This window comes from Cygnus olor, chromosome 12, assembly GCF_009769625.2.
Source record: "Cygnus olor isolate bCygOlo1 chromosome 12, bCygOlo1.pri.v2, whole genome shotgun sequence".
NCBI classification, from domain to species: domain Eukaryota; kingdom Metazoa; phylum Chordata; class Aves; order Anseriformes; family Anatidae; genus Cygnus; species Cygnus olor.
Genome location: NC_049180.1, coordinates 435,714 through 456,672, shown reverse-complemented (window position 1 = coordinate 456,672; position 20,959 = coordinate 435,714). Strand labels below are relative to the sequence as shown.

Here is a 20,959-nt window from a genome sequence, read left to right as displayed (position 1 = left end):
CAATGTCCTCGTTAAGAGCTGATCAGCTTAGCAAGGCCCTGTGAAGAAGTTAGCTGCCAGAGATGAGCAGGAGCTGGGACTGTTACCTCCCTCTGGGCTTTAGCCCCTCCTCATTAAGCAGGTCCGGGCTATTGATTGGGAGCTTGTGTTTGGAAGAGTCTTACTTACTCCATGCATTATCTTGACAGATTGATCAGACCTGATTGAGAACCTCTTAAAGGAACGAACAGCTGTAATGGGAAAGTTGGACTCTGTCATCCGTTAGGATGATTCTGGGAGCGAGAAGAACGAGGCTGACATCTTGGAGCAATTGTATTTACAATTAACATGGCTGAAAACGATTGCCTCTATTGATCCCCCCTTCCTGCAATTACAGCCCCATTGTTTACATTCCAGCACTTCAGTTATAAAAAGGAAATTCAATAATTATTGCATTATTTAAAGTTAAAGTGCCACAGAGTTTGCTGGCTACACTTGCTGGTTGATTTAACGTTCAGTAAAATCCATGCTGAGCTCTCCATCTTTAAGCTGAGCAATATTTGGCTTTTAATGAGACTTCAAGGGCTGGTGGAGCAAACCCAATTTGCTGGATGGCTTTTGAGGCCGTTTTTGGGGAACCCCAAAGCATTACAGAATGGCAAGCACCAGCCTCACGGCCACTGGGGAGAGCATCTCTGGCCCACATCACCTGCCTGGCTTGGACCCGGGGGGACAGCTCTTCCCATGCTGCAAGGGTCATCGGCTGTCACTTACAGATACTGATATTTATTTTTTTACCCTGTGCGATATTACTGACATTTCCCTAAGTATGCCAGGTCTCTGCTAAACTGCCCTGTGCATTGCTGCTGGGATCCTTTCTGAGGAAAGTTGCTTGTTGTTTCTAAATGTGAAAATACGTATTCAGAAGGTAGGGACCGGTTGTTAACTGGGGCTTTCAGTGGTATTCTTGAAGCCTTACTGTGTGATTCAGGGACTTGCATCAAGTATCTTGGCCTCTTTGGCAGGAGAGAGTACTACGTTTCCAGCCTTTTTAAAAGAAAAATAAAGATCAGAAACCAAAAAGTAAATCAAAATCCAGTTTTGTTGCGCAAAATCTCCTTGTCCTCATCTTGTGGTGGTGTTCTTAAGGACTTGGGTGACACTGAGAAAGCTTTAGGGGCGGAGAGGAGTGATGCTCACCATTAGGGCCGTTCAAGTTACCGCGGGCTAGACTGCAAAAACTTGTGGCCACAAGAGTCTGCACTTCACAGCATTTGCAAGCTGCAAATGGAGCTGTTACGCAAGGAGCTGGAGAGGCTGGAAGGAGCGAAAGGTTTTGTAACATTACTTCTTCAGAAGCAGTAAACAATTGCAGGACATTGAAGTACAAAAGATCACAAGTTCATCTTTTGAACCTGCTGCATGGAGAATCAATTTTTTCCTCCTTTCACAACATCTGGGCCGGGGGGCAGTTGTGTGCACGCCCGCCTGTTCAGCGCCTAGCCAGCATGTGTTCTCGCTGCCTGCGCGTCCTCCCCAGCGCCTCCCTCAGCTCCAGGAAATTCCAGCCAGGCCTGCAGGTGTGAAAGGAGAGCAAGACGGATGGGTCAGCTCTGACTTTTATGGAGTACTTGGAACAGACCAGGATCAGACAGCTGCTTCCACATGACTTTCATTAAAAATTCAGATTCTTCTCTTCTAGGAATGTGTGATTTATCTCATGCAGCAGATCAGAGGCACATGGGGTCCAAGAGACGCTTCTGAGGTCTGCTGCAGGGTCTGGTCCCTTTCCATGGTGACCTGTAGCCTCACCTCTAGCCCTGGTGTAAGGTTCATCTCTCACCCAGCTCCCTGGGAGTGCATCAGCCTAGGCATGGTTCTTGCTGGCATATGACATGTTTCCTCCCAAGCCCGTTACTAATTACCCGCGTCTGACTTCACCCCGAGGAAGAGTCTGTCCCACGACATCCTTCTCTACTGCGGATATGCTCGTAGTGCTGGCGTGCCTCCAGCAACTCCTCCCGAACACAGGAGTGTTTGCTAGTGTTGGCTTTCACAATAACCATGTGTGGTTCAATATCTCACATAATCTCTGCTGTGCTTCCCTGGTTCTGCATGCCTTGTGGCTGCTGCAGGTTTGTCAGGGGTCCTGCTGGCTCTGTGTCTGGTGACTGGTGCTGGCTGGCCATGGGTGCTTGCAGGAAGACGTAGGAGCAGTGCAAGTCTACGGCAGTGCTCCCTTCCACAGCTTTTGCCACCCCTCAGCAGTTTTTTGGCTCCATCTTCCTCACTTGCATCTGTCACATCTGTCAGTTCTGTTAAATCGTTATTAATTTTACCTGTGCAAGCAGAATAGTTGTTGTCCTGAGTTCAGTGCTAAGAGGAGTGCTACACTGGGGGGAAGAGACACAATTTGATTTCTGATGCAGTTCTTCTGAAAATGTTCAAGACTTGAGGACTTCAGTGGAACATTTCTTAAAGAAGTTCTTGGTAATTCAGAGGCTTCTGGTTTTGTGGAAGGATTGTCCTGTAATGTGAGAGCCAGCTGGAGAAAATGACTTCAGTGACTTCAGAAGCGATTTGAAAGAGATTTTTCTAGACTGCTTCTCAGATATCCATAGCACCATGTTTGCTTTACCGAGTGATCAGAACTGGTAAGCAAAAAGCGTGTTTAAAAAAAAAAAAAAAGGCAGGGTAGTCAAATTGTGGTGTGTTGTTTTTTTTTTTGTCCCACCTAGCATTCTTGCACACACCTCATATTTAGTTAAGATCTAAGTTGCTGTTGAGGCTGGAGATCCAGCTAGCCAGCTGCTGGTGAGGAAGGATTTCTTTTTGTTAGTATCATTTCTTATTTGCTGCATAGAGTTAATGAAAGAGATTATTTTTCCGCTTTGGGTTTTGGCCCTCAGGCCCATTACTTCATCTGCTTTTCCTGCCTGCAGACACCTTGATCTTAGCAGAAAATCTTTGTAAACCTGAGAGGGGAGCTGGAGAACACAACTGCTTGTTGGGGGCAATTATGGAGTTTCTTTCTACTGTTTGTTGTCTTTTTGAGGTCTGTAGAAGTGGAGGGCTATACTCAATCTTGCAGAGAGCTTTCTTACAGGGTCTACTGCTTTTTGTGCCATCAGGACCTCCTGAGGGTGGAGGTGCAGTCTCAGGACTTGCAGAGATGGTTGATTTCACAGCTTGCAGACCAAGGACTGGTGAGGTTCCCACTCTTGTCAGTGTAGGTTCACCATGAGCAGCTTCTAGGGCCCTCCAAAGGGGAAGCAAGTGATAAAGTTAAGATTGCATAGAAATTGTGCCTTTTTTCTAATGAATAATAAACATCAAAAGGAACAGGTAGTTCAAAGTGATTATGACTCCTCCCTAGTGAACTAGGGTGACAGTTCAGATACGCCCCATAAAAGTATCTGACCCACTAAACATAGCAAATGGATTATGGAAAGCAACTTTGTCCCTTCTAGCAACAGAGTGCTGTAACAAGCATCGTGTGTTCACGTTACCATAGGAATTGAGCTCTTTACATGATGGGTGTAATAAACTTGACGCAGAAGAGGTTTCAAGCAGGCATGGATTTGACTTCTCTTTAAATTTAAAATACGTACAAAAGTTTTTAGAAATTGGATTTAGTAGTAAGCATTACATACAGAAAACACCTACAAAGGTATTCAGCAGGAGAGTTTATTACTTGTGTGGTGGTAGCCACATGAATCCTTAGTTCTCGTTAAAATGGTCTCACCTCTGAAAAGTTAGTCCAAATACATGGTGTGGGGGTGAGAAGGACTGCCTGCAGCCAGACAGATTAATACAGCTGTTTCATTAAATTCCATGATCATTGAAACATACTGTGGGTGAAAAAGTGCTAAATGGGGAAAAGATAAATGATAAAATAAACAAAATTTGGGGTATATGTAGGATGGAGGTGGAGAGGAAGAAAAATGGAGTATAGCATCATTCCTTAGTTTGTTTAAAAATTGGATTTCCATAGTCATATGCTATGAGCACTTATTATGCTATTGTTTATTAGAAGAAAACATTTCCAAGCCAGATGTTAGCAAGCAGGGGCTGGAGAGGCAGCCCATCAGTCCGGCGGTGGTCAGAGCGTCCCAGCGCCCGCATGCTCGTGCAGGTGTCTCCTGCCCTCGCTGCTCTGCCCCTTCTCCTGCTTTTCTGCTTCCTTAGCCAGCTGCTGTGCTAGCAGGCTGTTGGCAGCCCTTGCGCTCTGATCTGTGAGTGTGTGTAGCCACCTCCCTCTCCCTTGCTCTCTCGTGTGGAGGGGCCAGGGGCTGCGTGTGGTGCCGAGCCCTGGAGGGACTTGCTGTCTGCTGGCCCATGGGCACTCTGCAGGACAGATAAGCACAAGTTACAATTTGTTCTGCTGATTCTTTAAACTGCCTTCAAGTCCAGATCCTCTGAATATGCTGCTTTTTCAAGCCAAACCCAAAATGCAGGGAAGGTGGAGTGGTTATACAATATTTCCTAAACCGGTCTGAAACGCTAACCTGGCGTTGGTTCAGGGCAGAGCTGGAGCCGTCCTGGCTGTTGGCAGGCGCGTGGCAGCTGAGCAGGTGTGCTTTGCTGCGGAGGTAACCCCGAGCTAGCGCTACCCGAACGAGGAGCTAATCGCTCCGGCCTCCTCTGCCACCGGGGCGGCTGCTGCTGGCACCTCTCCCGTGTGCCAGGCCCGGCGGCTGCGTCCCGGCACAGCAGCAGCTCACGGCCTGCGTCGGGGAGGCTCTGCCGGGCACTGGCTGTCGCGGGGCAGGTCGGGGCGGGAGGTTCTTGACGCTGACCTGAGATTACCAAACTTTTTTCCTGTAACTGATTGGGAACCGGTACTCCGTAGGGCAGGGTCTGTGGTAAAGGTTCGGGGGGAAGCAGTGTAAGATTATGGCAAACAAAAGAAATCGGGTCTTTGAATAAAATCCTCCTTTGTGAGAGCACAGCTTTGCATGGAGATCCGAGCATTTCCCAAATGGAAGATGGGCTGGATTTGGTATGATTTGTGTGTCGGAATAGGTGTTGTGAGTGGTACGGTGGTGTGCTGCAGTTAGCGTTATGTACAGGAACAGCCCTTGTCCCCCTGGGAAGCTTTACTTGTGAGCCGTATGGTTTCCATCAGAGCATTCTTCTGTCTGTTTCTGATTTAAAGTGTAGCTTTGAGTAAACCTGATCAATATTTTGCATGCCATGCGTGAAGAACCAGATGTTGGAAGTTTCCTATCACTGAAAGGGAGGGGGGTGAAGACCCCACTCAGACTTGCAGAAATCAATGTTCTCTGACAGAATTTGGTTGGTTTTCCTAGGAACAATGTATTTTTTTGATTTTCAAGTTGATTTGTCTTCTAATGAAGTCCTGGTTTCATATTTTGAACTTTTTTTCTGTGGTACGGATAAATTCTCACGATGGGAAAGGTTAACGGTATGATGGACAATAACTACACTTCTTGTCCAGTGTTTCATCGTTTCCAGTAGCTTGCAGCTAGTACTTCCTTTTGTGTCTCGTCTCACTCTGGCCTCTCCTGTCCTCTGGAAAGACAGGTGCAGATCATTGAGGTGGATGTGCCATATACATTGTGGTCTTGGTGGTTTTGGCATCTCCATGTCTTCACTGCTCCAGCATAAGAGGCGCCTGGACATAGCTCCATGGAGCTCCATATCCGTGAAGTGGGAGCAAAAGAAGAACAGAAAATGAGACACATTTATTAAACTGTTTAAAATAAACATTTTCCTAAAATCTTCCTTTAAACCAGAGCAGTTCAGGCTGTGCTTCTGGTTCCCACAGAGACCATGTCCTTGCTATTTCCTTGAACCTGTGACCAGATTTTTCTGTAATTGCTCACCAGGGGTTTCCTGTGCCTTCTTGCAGAAGAGCTACCACTGAGCTCTTTCACACTTTCCAAGCCTGAATGAGCTGTTCGTAGGACTAGGGCTTCCCTGATGTGTCTCAACTGAAGGAAGGAAGCAGAGGTAGTGCATCTCCTGCAGCAGAAGCTCCAACCCACAGGAAGATGGGACAGGGGGAAGATTTTATTGTAGAAATTGGATCTAAGCAGGGTAGAACAAGGCTGGTTAAGCTGGGCCAGGCAAGCCAGTCATATAGCTTTTGTGACTGGCTTGCTAACCTTGGCTTTTTATGTCTTAAGCCATTGCTCTTTTTCTGGCTCAGGAAGAGGGTAATGCATGCAAACAATAGAAATAAGAGGAAGAAGTAGTTCTTATGAGGGAAAACAGCAAAAAAATCTTTTGAGGGCACCGGTGGGATTAGTGCCCTGGTGGATTCTTCAAATATTACAGTGAATTTAATTAAATACATCGTGATCCCCAAAGAGGCTAGTCTAATTAGCCAGATCTAGAATACATTTATTCTCTTCCCTCGCACTTCCAATCAGAAGCCTCAGCATCAGCTCCTATCCTATTTTTAATCATTCCTAGACTCAGAGGGCTCTCCTTCCTCCGTGTTAGCTAAGCACACAGAGCTGGGTAATATGTCTCTAGTCTTATCTTAGCTGTAACTGAGATAATACCCTTCAGAAATTTTACCAGAAGGTCCTGGCTGCACGTAGGCAATATTTTTGATTGACAAGCCTGGAGATCATATCCAAATCACCCTACTTCTGTGCCTTGAGTGAAACGTGTGGTGAAGAGAGAGTGTCATGAGGTGACTCAGGAGATGGAAAGGTCTTGAGGTTGGATGGTAAGAGCTGATGTGGATTATTGCATAGCTGTATCATAGGTATGTGGTGGAAACACCAAACAGCATTCACTGAGGAGTCTTTCATGTTGTTTGACTTTGGTATCCATTTCTCTTCTCATTGCGACAAGACCTTACTGCGGGAGTCAGGAATGCTACTGTGAAATCTCTGGGATTCTCCCCAAACTGAGGGGGAGCGGCTGTGCTTTGGCTGCCAGCATAGCTGTAAGCAGTGAATTCTTCCCTGTGGTTTTAAGAAATAATTGCTGCATCCTTGGGATCCATAACATAAAATAGTTATTAATTTCCCTAGCAGTGTGGACCACTGTGCTAAGCGATTGATAGATTTTTGTCAAATAATCAGGGCATAATACTCTCAAATTAGCTGTATCGGCTGTGATAGCACAGTTTTGGAGGGTGACAAGTGTGCTTCCCAAGCGCTAACCTCTTGTGGTGACTGCCAGCTGCATGCTTACCGTTGGTTTTTCAGTCTGGATTGCTGTCAGGACTGTCTTCTGGGCCAGACTGCTGCTTTCTTCCAGATTCGAGGGAGTAAAACCAAAACTCCAGGGAACAGAGCGCCAGGTGATAGGATGGCACACGCTCCATGCTCCACTTCCATTCACTGTTTTCAAGACCTCTCCATGTAATAGGTTCATTGCATTCTAAAATTGCTTTTATTTTATCCTTCTTGGTTTCTAGTGAGGATTTATTAAATTTAACTTTATCTGTTTGACGTGAGGTTGGATGCCCTCCCAGGATAAGCTTTAAATATGAAAGGATTAGCCATGTGTATGTTGTGAATAGTTGTTAATGCTGGATCTTGTATCTTCTTTCACTGAAGATGATCTTGCCTATCTCTTTTTTTTCCTGTGCTCAATTCAGTGTGTTATGTTTTTCTTGCTTTTTAAGCAGGAGAATATGTGGTATCTTGAGAATAAGCAGTCTTGATCTCACTGTTTCTTTTTCAAAAAGTGGTTTCTTACCTAATTCCCAGGTTGCTTTTAGCAATTTGCAGTGGACTAACCCAGAGAGATTGGAGGTGATGCAGGAAATTCACATCTCTCTACTTTGTTCTTCACAGCACCTTCAGCATCATGAGAGCGGGGTTGAGGGTGAAAGCTGCTATTATCACTGTGTCCTCTGTAACTACTCCACCAAGGCCAAGCTGAACCTTATCCAGCATGTACGCTCCATGAAACACCAACGGAGTGAAAGCCTACGTAAGCTGCAACGCCTCCAGAAGGGTCTCCCTGAAGAAGAGGAAGACTTGGGACAGATCTTCACCATCCGCAAGTGTCCAGCTGCTGATGCTGGTGAGTGCTGCTTCTCTTGCACGAACAGCATTGGGCTCCCAGCTCGTGTGCGTCACAGTATTTGACTAGCAGCATTAGGCTGTCTGCAGTTTCTTGGCGAGCTCGGTGACTTTCTTGTTTCTCCTCCCTGTTGTGGGGTTGATGCTTCATTAATAATATGTTATGGAACATGTCCTGAAGTATGACAGGACCCCCATTGTACCTACAGTGTCAGGGATAGCTCTGCATCATAGGGCTTATGGTTGGTGGCTCTGAAGCACTGACTAGTTATACACATGCTTCATTTCATACTTGTAGGTAATTTTCTCAGTTCCAGTAGGGTTAAATGCAAGTTTGACATGTAGAGAAGTGTGTATGTTCAGGTTCTTAAACAGTGGAATATTATGTGTCTAAAGATACAGCAACATACGGACAATTCTAACAGATTAGCGAACTATAATTTCTGTAGATATTTTTCCTTGTGTCAGGTGATGTCTTGAGCACCACTGCATTCCTGTCCCAGCTTGTTTGTTGATTTTTAGTCTGTCAGTCACAATGGATCTTGAGGAGGAGCTGGTTGAGAGGGGTGGGCGGAAGAAGGGGCAGATGTGGCAAATGTGTTTGCCAGTTTTCTGTCTCCTCTTGACAAGTGGAGACATGGCGTGGGGCAAGAACTTGCTCATGCAGAAGGGACATAGAGTGGGGAAAGAGAGCAGTGAATCTAACAACAGAAAATGTGCCCTAATGGGGATAGTTAGTGTGGGCAAAACAGAAATTACGTTTTGTTTAACCATTTAAAGGATTCAGAAGCTTTTTATGTTAGGAAAAGTCAAGATCTCATAAAGTCCTCTTTGGAGGGAGGAGGAGGAGAGCCTGCCCAAGAAGGCTGGTATGTATGCTGTCAGGGGTGTGATGCTGGAGCCGGGGGGATGCAAATGGAAGTCATCACAACCGTCCTCTGAGCTGCAACCAGACTTTCATCCATGACTGCTGTGGAAGTGGCTATTTGTTACAGAAAGGTGTTCTGAGGAACTGGTGTTCTGCAATTAATAGCCATAGTGAGAGACAAGGAACCAGGATGTTTTTTTTTATTAGGAATTAAATTCGGTCTCATGGAAAAAAGTGACCGGTCCATGAACTCAGAGGCCCAGTGGAGTTAAGTGCATGGAATATGCTTTCCCAAAGGTCACAGGGACAGCACGCTGTAGTTGCTGCACCGTGCTGGAGGGGACTGTAGCTCTTACAGCAGTTCTGCTTCTCCATGATGCTTCTCCATGATGCTCCGCTTAAAAAAAAAAAAAAAAAAAAAAAAAAAGTTCAAAAGAACATACTGACCAGTATTGTATGGTTTGTGAGTTTCTTAAAAGCGAAAGGAATAGAGAGGAGACACCATCTGTGCCCTTTTGTGACACACAGAACTGTCTTGAAACTCTCTGTTTATACTTGCTTTTTACTTTAGAAATTTTTTTCCTCCATATGTCTGCCAGGATTATGGCATTGCAGATACTGAGACTGCAGAAGCTGACTAGCTGAGAAGAGTTTGTCAACCATTTTAAGAGTTTTTTGTTTGTTTGTTTGTTTGTTTGTTTTAACTAAAAGTCTTGACTGATCACTAAAAGGGAATCTCAGTTGGAAAATACTTCACTTTTTCAAATTGCTTGAGATAATTTCCTTTAAGCTTGTTGGTTTTTTAACAAAAGACATGTCTTTAAAAAAAGACAGCAAAAAGAGGCCAGAGGCCAGGGCACGCAGTGGGGTCACTGCCAGCACACCCGAGGTGCTTGTCACACTGCTCACCGCAAGTAACGCTGGCCTGGTGCAGGCCACGACACCTGGTTTCTCAGATTGGGTTTATTCAGTGTAGTTTCTTCAAGCATAAAAAGATCTGCTCCGAACAGGCTGATCCTTCCTTTTTTTTTTTTTTTTTTTTTTTCCTTTTTCCTGCAACTTTCAACCTTCCAGTGCTATAAAATGCTGCTGTTACTTATTGTTTAGCTGGCTGTGGTTATTCTTCTGCAGTGATGCGGAGCAGGAACAGACACATACCTACACTTTCCTGACGGGTTTGCTTTGTCTCGGTTTGAAGTTTGTCCGTGTATTTGGCCGCCATGCACATGGCATGTGTAGGTGCAGCCGTTCAGAAGAGCAGCGTGCTGCTGGGGGGGCTTCACTCACATCCCTCATGGGCACGATGCTGTCAGAGTGGGACATGCTCTTCCTCCCAGAGCAGGGCTGCAGTTCTGTTCGCAGCTTGCTCTTTGCGCTTATTCCTCTTGTATAATAGAATGCTGTCTCTACTGTATCCCTCTTATGTTTTTTATCCTCTTTTCTGTGGGCTAGGCAGACTTCCCTCAGTGCTTTTTGATGAGAAGTCTCTTGTGATAACTGATAACACGAGAAAATCTTTCCTGTGTTTCAGACGCCTTGAGTAGAATGTGCTTTTCTGATCTGTGACACTTCTCTGTCGACGGGGCCCGCAGGGAGAGTGACTTTTTTCCTGGTTTGCTGCATTACAAGTGTAGTAGTTTGTTTTGATGCCTGCTATTACTCCCCGGTAATCATCGTTGCGATCCTCTCTCCTCTTCTAGTTAATTATATTTGTTTAGAATTCGTTTTCCCTACAAACACAGTAGTAGCAGCTTTCATTTTTTCCAAAGCAAGTCCCCTTTTGTTAACACTGATCTTTCTGTGGACTCTTAAAGCATTATATTCCTCGTAGCTCTTCTGCAAAACTTCCTTGCGGACGGTGGCCCAGCCCTGCCCAGGGCCTCGGCCATGTCCCTGCGTGGTGCTCCAGGGCCGCGTTGCTCGGCGTGCTGAGGGCAGGGCGGGCTGGCAGAGCAGCTCCCTTCTGTGCCCTTCTGTGCAGGTGCTGCATGGCCGCGGCGGTGCTGTGCAGCCTCGTCCCACTCCTGGTGCTTCGGTCCACTGCGACTAAGAAGGCATGCATGTAGGGTGGTGTTGTAAGGGGTCCCGAGTTTCCAGGAGGTGATGGGCTCCAGCCGGCTGCTTCCAAGGGAGGCCCCAGGCAAGCTGCGACCCACGGCGAGGTGCTGGCTTCCCCCTGCTGAAGTGAGCACGTGGCAGCCACCATCGTGACCTCTGGTGCTGGAGATCTCTGTGGCTTTGCTAGAAGTACTGAAAGATCCTTTACCACTTTTTTTCTTCCCCTAAATTCTTCCAACTTTTCCAATCTCCTCATCTCTAACTTTACATAAAGCTGTTGGTTACAGCAATAAAAGGTAGCTTAGCCCTTTTGTTGTAGCCTTTTGTAAATGGGGCTGCATGGACCAAGTAAGTCGAGTGGCGTTGTTCCCCTTCCCACTCTGTCCTCCTTTGCCCTGTGGCAAGGACAAGGTGCCAGGGTTAAACGCGTGTGTCTGTGTGTACTTAACGCGGTGGTGTGTGCAAGCGTGTAGGAAAAAGCATTGCTGTCTCTGAGGTGGTACGTAGATATTTGCTTGTATAGAGGCATCTCAATCTGTTGGAAGAGAGTGTCTGATCATACCTTAATTAGTCCTCTAACAATCTGCAAAGGTCAGTACCAATTGCCTGTTCATTTACATTTGTAATTGTGATGGTTCTTGATTGCACATTAGTTGCAACTCATTCCCTCCCACCCCTCAGAAAACACATGCAGCAGTCTAAGCAGCAGCCTTGTAGACACAAGGACCTTTGTCTCTTTGCTTGTGCCAGCAGCACAGCCTTCACTGAAACTTTTGTGTCTTTTATGGAAAAGAGCTTTAGAAGCAACACTTCACTTCCAGTAAAGGGATGATGAAGTCATTGGCAGGGAAATTATATGGACATCAAGCAAAAAACCCAGTCCTCCTTGAACTCGATAATTAAAGACAATTAAACTTTTCTGCTTGCTCTGAGAAGTGTGCTAATTATGCAGGAGACAGGGAGGTGGGCCCAGGCTGGACGTTCAGCTGTTTTGTTGATCAGAATGAATACAGCTTTAGGGGTGGGAGTTTATTTTCCTCTATGGGGTATTTTTGGACATCTATTGCTGTAGTATCTGGGCTGCTGCCACTGCAGATGTCAGCCCCTGGCTGCAGAAGCATCTGTATAACGTTACCCATAAGCTAATTGATTTTTAATGATGGGGGGTTAGGAAAAAAACATAATAAAAACCAAAAGCTTCTCAAGATGTAGGGATGGATGCACTTATGACTCATTAGATAATGATAGAAATAAAAGAATGAAACAACCTGCACCAAATTTTCATTCTGGCTTTGAAAGTGTTTCCTTCTAGAAGGCATCAAGTGCAGGCAGCCCGTTTTATAACTCAGACAACCATGTGTGGATCAGCCAGCCCAGAGCGGGACTGCTGCTTCGTCTGCCGCGCACAGCCCTGCTCGCCCCGTTGCATTGCTCTTTACATGAGACGTGGATTTGTTACAGCCCCAGTAGCTGGGCCTGTTTCTCTTTAGGCAAGTGCTGCTTATAATTAATGTTTCCTCCTTTACCTGTTGCTCCTGACTTGCCCTGTTTTCCATCTCCATGTGCACTCTCTTTCCATCACTGGCCTCTGTGGGAGGAACAGAGCAGGGTTTGTCTGCTCTTCGCACTGCGTAGGACGGCAGTCTGTCAGGTGTCCGTCAGGTGTCCGTTCCTAACCCAGGATGGGTGCTTCCTGCAGCTGTGTGGGACAGGGTCAGCCACACTCCTGAAGTCAGGAGAGAGTCCTGCTGCTTGCATCAAGCTTGACCTGAGCTGAGGTCCCTCAGGTGGAAGCACCTTGTGCTTGGGTTTAGTGGAATAACTAGAACCAGAAGGCTCAGGTGAAGCTGAGTCAAGAGATGGTATAGTCTGTTGCCCAGGAATTTCGTTTTCATCATCCTCTTCGAATCTCTAAAGAGAAACAGAGATTTTAGTAGATTTAAATACAGATAATAATATGGCACGGCCAAGGAGTTTTAGTAAAAGCAAGCTCTGCAGTTCCTCTATGGCTAGGAGGGCAGGAGGTGTGCACGTGGAGGAGAAGTTCCTGCCCTGAGATACCAACCAACATTGGAAGCTAAGCATGCTGTCCAAGGAAGGAGCAGAGTGCAGCATGGAAAAAGTGTGCACCTTTCTCGTTTTTCAAGGTATTTTGAATACCGCAGTCTGGACATAATCTATGTGACTGGTGAGAATTCTTAAAAATAAATAAATAAAGCATAGCAAGTAAGCTCCAAAAAAGTCAAATTTAGTGATCTTTACAGTTGTGCTGGAGGCCATCACAGAGTTTTGCAGTAGGAATTGGATAACTAGTAGAAGCCACGTAATGTTTAGTGGGAAAAGCTGACCATCTCTCAACTCTGTGAGTCATCCTGCAGACTGTTTTGCAAAGGTAAAAGAATATCTTCTATTCAGTGGGGTTGTAGATAGTTTTTCCTAGCACCATATGCTTCTGGAGAACCTCTTTGTCCTTTTGGACATGGGAGTGTTCCCCTATGACCAGGCTAAGTCAGCCAGAGATACCATTTGTAGTTTTTGAAAAATTATTTTCATGGGCTTATGTAAGGGCATGCTGCAGTCTCCTCATTGCACTGCTGAGAGCCATCCCCTATGCCGGACATACTGTTTCAGCAATCCTACTAATCTCTGCCAAATCCTGAGTAGCATCTTCTTCCAACACACAAAGTCATTGTTAGGCGTCCTTGCATGTGAAGAATGAGGGCAGGCTCTCTGGAAGCAGTTGCTAGACTCAGCCAAGTACATTCAAAGGACCTTTTGTTTGGACAGGAAAGGGGCTGGAGCATGGTGTCAGCAGGAGGATCGCTGCCTGCATGTCTTCCCTTGCCCATCCTGGTCTTGCAGGAATGTCCACGGTGCTCCCTATGCAGCAAACAGCAAGGAACTGGCCGTTCTCCCCACCCTGATCAGGTTGATTACAATTTTCTAGAGGAATAGCTTTACTGTAAAGATGTGTCCAGAGCTCCTGGGAGACGGGGGTACCCCACTGCTCCTGCTTTTCACCTTCCTCTGCCCCATGAGCAGAGGTGGGTGCACCGTCCCTTCATGTATTGCTCATATTTCAATATTGAACCTTCCAAAGGGCTGCGAACTAAAATGAGGTTGTGAATTTCTAATGAACCAAGTATGTAAATAAACATAGCTAAAGCTGTTGCCAGATGAGAAAATCCCATGTGGTTTAAAATAGTAGTTACCAAGCTCAGCGTGGTTTTGTCTGTGGTGGTTGCAGACTGCTGGATGCATATGTTTCTTGCTCCTCTGTTTTTACTCTGAGACATGTGAAAGACTTCGCTAATGCTCCTCTTTCCTAAAAGCAGTTTCTGTAACTGCACCAAGGATATGAAGGCATTGTCGCTAGGAGAGAGGTGGTGGTAAATGGGAACGGAAGCAAGTTCCCACGTGATCGGGAGCAGATTTGTTATTGAAATACTCAGGATGCGGTTTGCAGTATGAAGAGGCTTCTCTTAGACAAAAAGTTTCTATTTAGCAGAAGGGAGTCTTGATATGAGCCACGTTTGCCTGTATAAATTTGTGACTCAGAACAAAATGTTACCCTCTTCCTCGAGGCCAAAGGCGCTGCTCTTTGAATTTCCCCCTCTCTTATCCAAGCTCCCCAGTTCCTCCCTTTACTTTCCTTAGTGGCCATGCCCTGTACTTAGGGATTGTGATCAGCCCATCTGTAAAATGAAATGGAGCAAATTGTGGAGAAAGAGGAAGAAGATCTTCCACGGAAATCTTTAGTGAGGGGAACCATCCTCTTATTTTCTCACCTTGAAGAGTGGCAACCATGCGAGGCATTTCTCATTCACAGTCATCCAGCGTGGAGTAATTATAAATGTTACATGTTACAACAGGGATGTGACTTGCTCCTTTGGAGTGAGTTTTCCATGATTGTAAGCTCCATACTTCCAGTGGAACTTTAAGACTTTGGAAATGAAAATTGGTAATGCCAGATGATATTTCTCCCTGCTTGAAATTACTCAGGTTTATTAATACGTGATGTCCTGCACTTGGTCTCAAGTAAACAAGCTGTGGTCATTACTACTGCTGGAGAAACATGCGTGTTGCTCTCCTCCATCTGATAGAGGTAATGGAGGGTTTCAGAAAGGAATAATGAGTTTGTTTTTATAAGCCTCTCCCCTCTTTTCCATCGGACATAATTGCGCACGGCAATTAAAAACTTCCCAAAGCAGATTACATGTAGAGTGTCTGCCAGAGAACAGCATGCAGAATGAATACAGCAGTATGCACACAGCCAAAAGCACGCTACAGCTCTGACTCTGCTGGTGATGCCCAGGTTTACCTGGTCAGAACATCTGATGGTGCGACCCTTCCAGACAGCACGACAGCCCCTGCAGTGGGCTAGGGAAGAGCAACGTGCAGGGTGCATGTTGAGAAACTTGGTATAAAACTTTCCATCTACTGCGAGCAAGAGTTCCAAAATGAAGTATTGCATGCCATCTCCTCCACTGCCTTTGTCTCCTATCACTGGAGGAATCCTCCTGTCTCACACCCCTACCAGTCTCCCTCTCCTCCTCAAAACTGGATTCCTTCCTGGTGTTTGAACTCGTTTCACGTGGTTCCCCTTGCCATTTCCAGGCTTGTCCTTGATTGACACATTTAATAATCTGCCAACCAAAATGACAATCTCAGCTCCTGTGTGCAAACATCAAATGCTGCCCAGCTTCATTAGCTTCTCTCAGGCTTTTTATCTCTCTCTCTCTCCCCCTGCAACCCAATATTGTCTTTTCCCAATATGTTATCTGTAAACCCCTGAAGGCAGAAGCCTGCTCAGGCTTTGTTTTGGAAGTGTTGCATGTAAATGCAACCAAATCATTGGTGTATAAAGCGTCAAAGGAGTGCTCAGTGAGCAGCCCAGTCTCAGCAGGTACTTGAGAGCGGGCCAGAAAGGCCACTGGGTACCTTGTCGCGTGCACCCAGCTTTCTAGGCTGGGGGCTGTTTCCTACAGTGAGGGTGTGCAATGGCTTTGTTGTCTGAAGAGGAAATCCGTTTCTGTCATCTCGTCCTCAGACGTAGGGAGTAAGACAAGCTATTGTCCTGTTTTGAGAAAACATTCACCCACGGTGCAATAACATACGTGAAATAGCAAGAGAGAGGAAAACAGCTCTTGGCGATATGTATGTTAAGCTGATTAAATTTGCAATTCTCCTTTACTGAAGCATTTCTGATCTCTGTGCCAACCCTACCAAATACCCCCACATGCAGGATTATCATCTTGTTTTCCAAGATCTCATGTCATGTGTGCTCATTTAAAACGGGAGGACAGCTTGTTGCTTTCCCCTTTGTTGTTCTGATGAACCTTGGAATTTTTTAATTTTTTTTTGTGGATTGAATGGCTTAAGGAATTTTTACCTTTTCCAGCAAGTTCCTCATGGGAGTCACCGTGTTTCTGTGCTGGGTCTCTCCTCTGGAGTGTGTGTTCAGAGACCAGGCAGGTAGCAAGCTGTCTCCGTTATGGACAGAGAGTAAGGTGGAAACTTTCAGTTCTGCTTTAGTTTTGTGTTGCTTTAATGGTTATCAAAATTCAAAAAATATGCTACTGGCAGCCAAAGGTCAGGATTGCTGCAGACAGTTCTCATGGAAGGTCTAACAATGTGAGAATAGAGCCATGTGTTTTAAGAAAGTAAGTCCCTTTGGAAGCCTGATTGGACTTCTCTGTCTTGGCATTATTCTGTAGCATGATTTATAACCATTCCCTGCTTCTGTGCATTCCCCTGCCCAAATTCTGAACGCTGTTCCTGTTCGACTGGCATCTTTCTATCTTTGTGCTTATGGGACATCATGGGACTGTTGAGGTCTGGTCTGGCGTCAGAGAACAGAGGAATAAAGTTTGTTCCCCTTTAATATCTGGCAGAGGCAGATTTCCTTTGTTATTTATTTTTTGGGTTGGTTTTGAGTTTAAAGTAAAAAGCAGTTGTGCCCTAGCTCTGTTTTGACCAACCAGCAGTGTATAGATAATCTCTAAAGGATATGAAAGGTTTAATCATTTTAATTTTGTTTTTATTAAAGTTTATCATGACTTTTTCATGTGCCCCTGGTAATGCATGATGGGGGGGGGGGGGGTTAACAGAAATCTACACAAACCCCCAAGCATTCGCTTAATGAAACTCTCTAATGGGAGGCGCCTGGCGGGAAGGAAGTGGTTAGATAGCTGGGCTGGGGAAGGCAGACCAAAGGCATGCTGTAATATCACTGAAACGTGGCAGGAATCTCATAAACTCCCCATCTAGCTCCAGCAGACACTTGTCATTGGGAGCTCATGGCTTTCATTAAGCAGAAAGAGAGGAAGCTCTGATGGCTGACTTGTTCCAGAATGTTTTTCTTGTTCAGCTGCATCTTAAAGCCCTTTCCACTTAAGAAAAGTAACGGGAAAAACACCACCAGATGCTGTAGTAAAGTGCTGGGAAGGTCTTGGTCCCTCTTCTGCTCTACAGTTTTCTCCCCATCAAAACAAACTCTGTAGCCAGACTGAAGCCAGGTTGTCAGCAGCTTCTCTCCTGAGTTCAGGCCAACAGCTGTTTCCTTTGGGACAGACCAGTTGTGTCCCTGAACCTGTCATCTCGCTCCTGGTCACCAAAAGCCCTGCTGCTGGCGCCAGCTGCACCTTCTGCTTCTCTCCTTTTTCTCCTGTTTCCCCTCTCTCCATTTCACTTTTAGAATAGGGAACTTCTGTCCTGAGGACTTAAAGGTGGTTGTTGCAGTGGTGCTGGTTGAATTCAAGAGTGAAGGACTTCTTTTTTTGGAGTAAATCAGTAAACCCATGAAAACATTGTAGGTTGAATGGTTGTAGATAGTGCAACCCTGTCGCAGGATGTGTTGGAGAAGGGTTAGATGTCAGTGTGAGCAACACAGGATTCATCTTAGCAGCAAATTCAGCTCATGTTTAAAGTCTCTTCAGCACAGCCATGCTGATTCTGTTTAATCCTTGCACTTCGTCGGGTAGGGTGTCTGCCTGAGCTCCCTGCCTTGACATTCAACTTGCAAGGAGAAAAGGAAAGCTGGAGCTCCAGCACAGAATATCGCTGGTTCCTTGACGCCTTCTGTCCTGCCAATTTGCCCAATAACAGATTAGGTTGGGACAATGGCAAAAAGAAAAATTCTTAGTCATGTTCAGTTGGAGAGAGGCTTTCCGTTAAAAGGAAATGAGGATGTTTAACTTGCTTATAAGTAAACAGTGTACTAGAGTGAGGAGGGGCTGCACAAGGGAAGGCTCTGCCCATCAGGCTTTGTGTTCGAGTCCTCACTGAGGAGCTGCAGTATGGCAAGGTCCAGCAGCTGGGCTTGGCAGTTGCTGATTACTGGACATAATTACTGACACAGAACAAGAACTCTGTTTCAAACCAACTGCCTTGCCTGACTCCGTGCGAGACAGAGCAAACCTCCAGGCTCTACCGTCAGCACTGCACATGCTTCCTGGGTTTTGCTCTGCTCCCCGTGCGGAGGCACAGCCGTGCCCCATTACGGCGTCCGAGCGTCCTGTGAGGCTCAGCGACCAGACTGGCCTTCCTGGCCTCCTGCCACCTCCCCGCTTGTGCAGCCCCAGCGCAGAAGCGTTCTGGGCCCGTGCCAGGAGGAGAGGTAGGAAATGGGAGCAGGACCCTAGCCTGCCAGATGGTACTGCAGGGTTTGCTGCAGCTGACAGTGTTCCACCCACACTTAATTTTGGTCTCTGGTGTCAGCAGTGTGGAGCCTCACCTAATGACTTCTGAAGAGTACTGGCAGGTTTGGGAGCATGGTACTCAGCCATTTCGTCTCCCCTCAGTCGTACAGGCGCACCCTTAAGTAGTGTCAGAGGCTGAGACGGTTTCCCTGGGATGGGATTTGCACGGCAGCACCACTTTAAGGTGGTCGAGTTTCCAGTAGTCCCTTCCACTCGGCTGTTTCCTGCCCATCTGCACATGTCGTCAGTAATGAACCTTTCTGGCTGTTTGCTGTGATGGGCCAAAAAAATGAAAGTTGTGCTTGAAGCCAGATGTCTTGTCCAGACTCATGACCGTGTTCTGAGACTGCTGCTGTTCTTTGGAGGTTCAGAGTCAGGAACAGGGTTGAAACCTCTGTGATGCTGATGCCAAAACCGTTTTGCAGTACCACCAGAACCAGCCACATCCTGCAGTTTCCTTTTTAGAGGAAGCATCAGCAGGGCATCAGGAGGCGGTGGGCAGGAGCTTGCCAGCTCGGGGGGCCCCAGGCCTGCCTCTGAAAGCCTCACTCAGTAACTGGTAGCTCATACGTCTCATTTTGGCAGGACACTGCTAGGTAGAAATGCCAAGCTTATTTTCTATGTTTTTATTGCAGTGCAGGAAGAACAGGGAAAGAGGATGTGGGATGGTTTCTGTTTCTCAAGAAGTATATGTGCAGGCTGGATGGAGTCTCCTCCAGTGTAGCTGTAATTCTGTATTTTTTCCTAAGTCCTTTTTCCTGAAAACGATGCACTTTTCTACGTAAAGGATGTCAGTTTCTCTTAAAAGAGTATCTGAGCCAGTCTAGACATCAAGCTCTCCCTGAGACTGACTGGGGCACTAACAGATGTCCCTGGGCCATGACAGTGCGTGCTGAAGGAAGCAAATCCACGCTTCCTGTGAAAGATGAAACTATGTGGTTAGAATGGATGCACAGGATGCTTCTGTGGAATTGTTTCTGTTCATCACACAGTACGTTTGCACTGGATTTCTGGTCTCCAGCTCCATCTTTTCATCAAAGTGGAAATTGCAGGGCAAGATCCCTTCATTCCTCCTACTGTGGTGCTTTTGCACCATTGGTTGGAACAGAATCTGCCTGTGGGTTTTCCAAAAGACCAAGTTACATTGGCTTCTTGCCGTCAGTGAGAACTCCTGGCCAGGTGTTTAATGCAAATCACAATGGGCAGGTCACTGCATAAACCTCTGAACGATGTAGTCCAGGGTCCAGAAGCAACCTCTGGGCCTTGGATTAGCAAAGACACTAAGCACACATTAGCATTGTATTTGTCCTTAAACATTTTTCATTTAGAGATTATAAAAATGTTGCTAATTTGTTTTAATGGTTCTCAGAGATGTTAAAAGACGGGACTGAGACTCCAGAAATCTGAACAATGTCAGAGTTCTGGCATAAATTGATGGAAGTATGTCACGTCTCCATTTAGGCTTTCATCCATGGAACAAGAATATCTCCTTACTCTTCAAAGTGGTTGTGAAACTGAATTCCTTGAACTTTGCCATGTGCTTTTTGATAGCTGGAAGGGAGAGGTAGAGTCCCTTCTAATGGTCTTTCCTTCAGATCTTCAGAGGCAGAAACTTGCCCTTCCAAGTGCCAAATACGCAAGGAGAGTACTCCCAGGCGAACCATTTCTTGTCCTAACCAGAGCAGTCTTCTGTCACAACTGGTCAGCTGAAGCAATTCCATGAGAGAAAGCAAGCGTGAAAGAGCCTTTCCAGACCCGTAGCATCAGCACACTAGTGTGCCATCCTGCTTGAAAGGTGAATTTGAAGCTTGTTGCTATTAAAAATGCTGATTTGGGATTATGGTGTAGGCTTCATTTCCCTGTACAAGAGAACCATTTAAGAAGGCCGGTGCAAAACCACAGAGTCCAGCTGAATGCTGGAAGAGAACATACTCCACCTCCCCCGCCCCCCAAAGAATATTCTCTGCAGAGCATCAATTCCTTTCCCTTCTGGTTCTGTCTTTTCCCTGTACTGATTCTCTCATTCTTCATTCTGCTGCAGGAGCAACAGGTCTGGTGGTCCTTACCTAACTGGCAGGACTGGAGGACAGTGTCTGATCTAAATGAAGAAGTGCTGTGAGATCTTTGTTCAGATGAGGCATTATGAACATGGAGAGTATTCTCATCCTGCAGCTCATTTTTTAGGAGTATAGGCTTAATTGCGAGAGATACAGAGCTTGGTTTCTGAAATTGATTTTGTTTTTCTTTAAGAGCTGTAGGCAAAATGAGATCGTGTACCTTATCAGGGGGAAGATTTGTGAAACGAGGATTTACGGCAACTGGCACAGGGCTAGAAGTAA

At 46.0% G+C, this 20,959-nt stretch overlaps 1 protein-coding gene across 4 annotated transcripts in view; it reads left to right on the top strand.

Annotated features, from left to right (window-relative positions):
* ZFHX3 (zinc finger homeobox 3) overlaps positions 1-20,959 on the top strand; it is a 533,455-nt gene that overhangs the window by 446,055 nt on the left and 66,441 nt on the right. For all 4 annotated transcript variants that reach the window (XM_040571666.1, XM_040571667.1, XM_040571669.1 and 1 more), the window contains one exon: positions 7,764-7,995. In XM_040571666.1, the coding sequence (XP_040427600.1) occupies positions 7,764-7,995 (232 nt within the window). The remainder of the gene's footprint in view (positions 1-7,763; positions 7,996-20,959) is intronic.